The sequence below is a fragment of the Cynara cardunculus genome (assembly GCF_001531365.2).
Source record: "Cynara cardunculus var. scolymus isolate 2C chromosome LG 2, CcrdV1, whole genome shotgun sequence".
NCBI lineage: Eukaryota > Viridiplantae > Streptophyta > Magnoliopsida > Asterales > Asteraceae > Cynara > Cynara cardunculus.
This window is the reverse complement of record NC_037529.1, coordinates 61300605-61306774: the sequence shown is the minus strand read 5'-3', so window position 1 is coordinate 61306774 and position 6170 is coordinate 61300605. Positions and strand designations below refer to the sequence as shown.

The 6170-nt window shown below is 38.1% G+C and overlaps 1 protein-coding gene across 1 annotated transcript; it reads left to right on the top strand.

The window, feature by feature from the left end:
- Positions 1–950: 950 nt before the first annotated feature.
- Positions 951–3529, top strand: LOC112506249 (UDP-glycosyltransferase 85C1-like). Its single transcript, XM_025110265.1, has 3 exons — positions 951–1194; positions 1829–2344; positions 2586–3529. Exons 1-3 carry the CDS (start codon positions 951–953, stop codon positions 3527–3529), a joined length of 1704 nt encoding a protein of 567 aa, XP_024966033.1.
- The last annotated feature ends 2641 nt before the right edge of the window (positions 3530–6170 follow it).

The window sequence follows — 6170 nt, the reverse complement described above, 5'->3', positions numbered from 1 at the left end:
TAGTAAAGACAAGATACACAATGTGATACCCAAAATACATACAATGTGATACTTAAAATATACCAAGTAAACTTCGAGACTGTAAAAAAAATACATACAAACGATCCACGTTTGATACCCAAAATACATACAAGATGCATTGTGATACCCAATATAGTACCAACTGTGATATCATTGTGATACCAAACCTTAATACACAAAACCTTCAATTTCAAGCCAATGATTTTACCAGAAAGAAACGGTTCAGGCTTTCGATATCGGAAATTTTCTTTGATGTAGTACTAGGATTTTTCGAAAATTTTCTTTGATGCAGATTTTCGATATTTGGATGTTTTCTTATATGATTTCGAATGAGATGGAGAGATTAGACCTTTGATATCTGGATGTTTTATCTGATTTTGATTTATATAGAGATTTGGATTCGTTGAAGGTCTTGATCTGATGTCTACTCCTTTTTGGCCAGCGGCCGGCGAGAATGGTGAACATCGGCCGATGAGATGGAAAATTTTAGTGGGAGATGGCCAAATGGTTGGAGACTTGGAGGGGCTTCAATTCCTCTAGAATTGTCTCCCAATTTTTCTTCAACCTTTTTTATGTTATCATTAGGAGCTCCCTTGATATTAATTATGGTTAAATTGCAACAAACACCACAAGTATTTTTTTTTTACATCACCGCTGTGTTTTGGAATACTATAACTATACATGGATGGGAACGCTTATATTCTCTGTTACTATGAATATAGGAAATGTGTGCACTAAGTTCCCTCTCTCTTGGAAGTTCTTCTGATTCCAATTTGAAGGAGGCTTGGCGTTCAGATGGATATGAGGACAAGAAAGATTGGAGGAAAACTGGAATTGAAGCAGAAAGTGGTTGCCACTGGCATGAAGAATAAAGAGAAACAAGCTTACTTGGTAGAAGAGAGTGCAGGAAAATTGATCGTCGTATTGATATGGGTAGAGATACGCCTAATAATAGAGCACCTCCCTCTGATAGGTGGCTTGATGTTGGTAACCGCAGTGTTGGACACGAGGCACGACATGACAGTAAATGGTCATCTAGGTGGGGTCCAGACGAGATAGAAACGGAAACACAGACTGAGAAGAGGACAAATGCAGAGAAGGAAGATGCTCATAGTGACACTCAAGCACATGCAAGTAGCACAAGAGTAGTTTCTGAGCGTGATCCAGACTCCCGTGAAACCAATTTCACACACTTGGTAGTATTTGTTTTAGAATTTGGATCATTGATTGAATTGAAACAAACAAAGCTTGTCAAAAATATATTTTTGGCAAAAACATATCCATTTTCATCTGAATATAGCATGTTTCAATTCAAACTCAAGAGAAAAGAATTTTTCATTTGCCTTAGCTTTTGCTTGGATGATCAACAAATTAAGCTCATGGACTGACAAATTTGAATGCAGTTAGTAATCTTTCATGGATCGTAATCAGTATGTTCAGTTACATTTATTCGAATTTAACATCCCGTCGTATTGTGCGAGCATACAACTAGTATTTAAAACATTACTACATACAAAAGCATACAAAATTTCATGAAATACCAAAAACCTCAATTGAATTTCTAAATTTCATCATGCCTGTAAACATTCAATAAAATTCCGAAATTTCAAATCCAAACAATCTCTTAAGTTAAATATGCTACTGAAATTTGAGATTAAAATTGAAATGAATTTAAAATAAAGGGTCATAAATATTTTTTTTAGTAAATATTCAAATTGGTATATTTTATTTTATAAATAAGAAATCAAAAAGATAAAATGGATATGCTTAATTGATTCATACATATTATGAAGCCAAACACAAATAGATCGATCAGGGATGGATGAGAAGAAGGCTCATGTGGTATTCATACCATTTCCAGCACAAAGCCATATCAAGTGTATGCTGAAACTCGCCACCCTCCTCCACCACAACGGCCTTCGAATAACCTTCGTCAACACCCACTCCAACCACACGCGCCTCCTTACCTCCGCCGTCTCTCACCATCTTCACGGTGCTCCTGGTTTTCAATTCCGATCAGTTCCCGATGGTCTCCCTTCTACTTCCTGTGGAGATGAAGATCAAGAACCACTTCAARCCATAMWTSAGMTCAMCCGATACCTGGCAACCAATTTCTTGGCTTCCTTTCTTGAACTTGTTGCCGGACTTGAAACTCCGGTGACCTGTATCATCTCCGATGGTTTCATGACTTTCACGAAAACCCGTTTTGCAGCTGAGAAGCTCGGAGTTCCGGTCATCCTTTTCTGGACAGTTGCTGCCTGTGGATTCATGGGGTTTTATCAGGCAAAAGTTCTAATGGATAGAGGGATTGTCCCACTTGAAGGTTACATTTCTACTCTTCTTTTCCTTTTTTCTTCTGATAAATCCTATTAAAAAGAGAAAAAAAAATTACACAATTTTTTATGCAAATTTACCAAAGATATTTGTTTTATTTTTCAATCAGAAAATTAGTATCGTCGTTATCGGGTAAGATTCTTGACCCTCGTCATCTTCGATATAAATGACCTAAGCATTTAGTATAGAGTTCCTTAGACATCTTTGACGTCATCGTGTTTGGTTTGCAGATGAAAGCTATTTGACAAATGGGTTCCTTGATACCATGATCGATATCCCGGGTATGAAAGAGATCCGATTAAAGGATCTACCGGAATACGTCTTGGGTACAAAATCTACACAAGCGGGGTGGAAATTCATTGTGGAAATCGCAAAGGAAGCTGATAAACATTCACATATGATTATCCATACATTCGGTGAATTAGAGAGCAGTCTAATCGAAGTGTTCAAATCCATGTTTCCTAACGTCTACACCATCGGACCTCTGCAGTTGCTTCTGAATCGGATATTTCCGGAAAACGAACCCAACAACTCGAAGCTCAATGGCTACAGTTTATGGAAGGAAGAGCCCGAGTGCATCCAGTGGCTTGAGTCGAAAGAACCGAACTCAGTGGTGTATGTAAACTTTGGAAGTATAACAGTAATGTGTTTACAAGATCTTCTCGAATTCGGTTGGGGGCTTGTTAACAGCGACCATGAGTTTCTTTGGATCATCAGGACCAATTTCGTTGATGGGAAACCTGCAGTTTTCCCTCAAGAACTCGAGGTGGCGATCAAAAGAAAAGGGTTTGTAGCAAGCTGGTGCTCACAAGAAGAGGTGCTGAACCACCGGTCTGTTGGTGGGTTCTTGACTCATGGTGGGTGGGGATCGGTGATTGAGAGCTTGTCAGCTGGGATTCCGATGGTGTGTTGGCCGTTTTCCGGCGACCAAAAAATGAACTGCAGACAAATGTGCAAGGAGTGGGAGGTGGGTATGGAGATTGAGGGAAGTGTGAAGAGAGATGAAGTGGAGAAGCTTGTGAGGGTGTTAATGGCGGGAGAAGACAGTGGGAGGATGAGGAAGAAAGCTATCGAGTGGAAGAAAATGGCGGAAATCGCTGCCGGACCCGACGGTTCGTCTTCTCGGAGTACCGAAAAACTTGTTAATGACATTAACATGTTTTCAAGAAACTAATTCATGGACGGACCTAGAGTAGATAATACGGTGACATGTGTCACCATATTATTCCTTCGTCGAAGGGTAAAAAATTTTAGGTTCGTAAAATGTGCAATCGTATTAATTTGTTGTGTGCTACCGTATGTATTTTGAAACTACAATGAGAACAAATTTTATTTGGTAGAGTTGGTTTGCAAGGCTTTTATTCCACTCAGACCCAAGCTTGAATCTTGTTAATGTCATTTTCTTAGTTAAATGGTGCCACCGTTTGAAAAAAAAAAACTTTATACATTTGTTTCTTATAGTCAAATGGTGCCACTGTTTGGAATTTTTTCCCTATATCTTTTTCTTATAGTCAAACGGTGCCATCCTTTGAAAAAAATTATGGGTCCGTCAAGTTATGGACGGATCAAGAGTAGAGAATACGATAGCACATGTCACCATATTATTCTTTCGTCGAAGGGTAAAAAAATTTAGGTTCGTGAAAGGTGCAACCATATTAATTTAATTTGTTGTGTGTTACTGTATGTATTTTGAAACTACAATGAGAACAAGTTCTATTTGGTAGAGTTGGTTTGCAAAGATTTTATTCCACCCCAGACCCAAGTTTGAATCCTGTTAATGTCATTTTCTTAGTCAAATGGTGCCACCGTTTGAAAAAAAACTTTGTACATTTGTTTCTTATAGTCAAATGGTGTCACTGTTTGAAATTTTGCCCTATATCTTTTTCTTATAGTCATTTGGTGCCACCGTTTGATTTTTTTTTTGGTCCGTCCACACACTATTTATAATCGAAAATCAGAAACGAGAAATCAAACCCTTTGTTTTCTTGTTAACTGCAAAATCAAACCCTTTATTCTGAAAATCACGGTGGTCCTTTTGTGTTTCTGGCGTATACCCTTGATTATTCAGAAACTATTTTCATCATTGTTGTCAATGACAAGGGAACCCTCTATTTTTAGAATCACAGTTTCTCTAAACCGACAACTTTCTTGCGTTGTCATATACAAAAACCAACAGTGGTCGTTGCCTTTTTGCAGTTACGAACCAATACCACAACCTTCTTATAATTGTGGCTTTCTTCCCCTCTCTGAGATCTTCTTTTTTGAAAACCGCGATTGCCTCATGGTTTGGAGGTTTGAGTGAAAGAGAGGTTGACAATGTCCGATGGTGGAATACAACGGAGAAAGAGAAATAGCAATGACCGGGGACAGTTGGAGAAGAGGGGCATCAAGCCTATCATCAAAGACATCCAAACCCAAACAAAAAAAACCCAATTTTTTTGTGTTCAAATCTAGTTTATACAACTCACCACAGGTTACTATATAATGCACACAACACTTAGGGTTTGCTCGGTTGTGGCTTAATAGGCGGTATAGCCTATATGGCTTATTCGTCCGGACATAAATAGTTGTTCGGCTGTGGCTTATTTGCTCAACTGATGACTTAATCGGTCAACTAGAAACTATTATTCCTTTCGTGACAATCCGTCACTTCGGGATTTCAGGTTAGTACCTTATTTTAGGATCCTTGTTTGAGAATTAAGTTTTTCGAGGATTTAGCTTCGATGATTAGAGATCATCTTGCTTAATTCCTAAGATTAGTTCGTTGGATCACGTTTCGGCGGGTAGTCAACAAAGTTAAATTTGCAATGTCTAATAGTTTGGAATGTTCCACATAAAATAAAGTCGATGTTATAAGTTTTGTATTTAAAAAAAATTAAAATTACCAAAATTCCATTTTTATTCGCCAAGTTTTATTAAAGGGGTGGAGTTCTTTTATCTAGTTGTTTTGTTTGGTTAAATTAGTGGGGTTTTATTTATTTATTTTTGGGCTTGGGCCTTTAGAGGCCAGCCCATTTCTCCTCAAAAAGCCCCCATATAAATACCCCCCCTCCTTCTCTAAAAATTTTCATTCTCCAAACTTCCAGCTTACCTGTTCTCTCTCTAAACTCGACCACCATCCAGCCAGTTCTATCTTCTTGCAATCTAAAAGGATTCTGCTGCTCTTAAGAGTTTGTTCAAAGATTTTAAGAAAAGGTATCACTACTAGAAAAACAGGTATCAGCGACGAATATCAGCGAGGGAAAATTTCCCTCGCAGATCAGCGAAGGATCAGCGAGGGAAATGCCAAAAAACTAATTCCCTCGCTGTTCCCTCGCTGATTAGCGAGGGAATATTTCCCTCGCTGATCAGCGAGGGATCAACGAGGGAATTGCCAAAAAACTCATTCCCTCGCTGATCTGCGAGGGAAATTTTCACTCGCTGATACCTCGTTGATCTGCGAGAGATCAGCGAGGGAAATACCAAAAAAATCTTTCCTCGCTAATCCCTCGCTAATTTGCAAGGGAATTTTCTTCTACAAAATCCCTCGCTGATCCCTCGCAAATCAGCGAGGGATCAGCGAGGGATTTTTCTATTTTTCCTATTTTCTCATTTTTATGTGTTATATGTACATATTTTTATATGTTGATATCGTACGTATGCATGTCATGTGTTGTTTGTGTGTGTGTGTATATGTATATATATATATATATATATATATATGTGTTGTGGTTGCTAACCGCAATATATGCATGTGTTATAAGTATATATACCCGTCGTGAGGAAAAATGATATACATTCACATATACATATACGTTTAAACATATATTCATTCA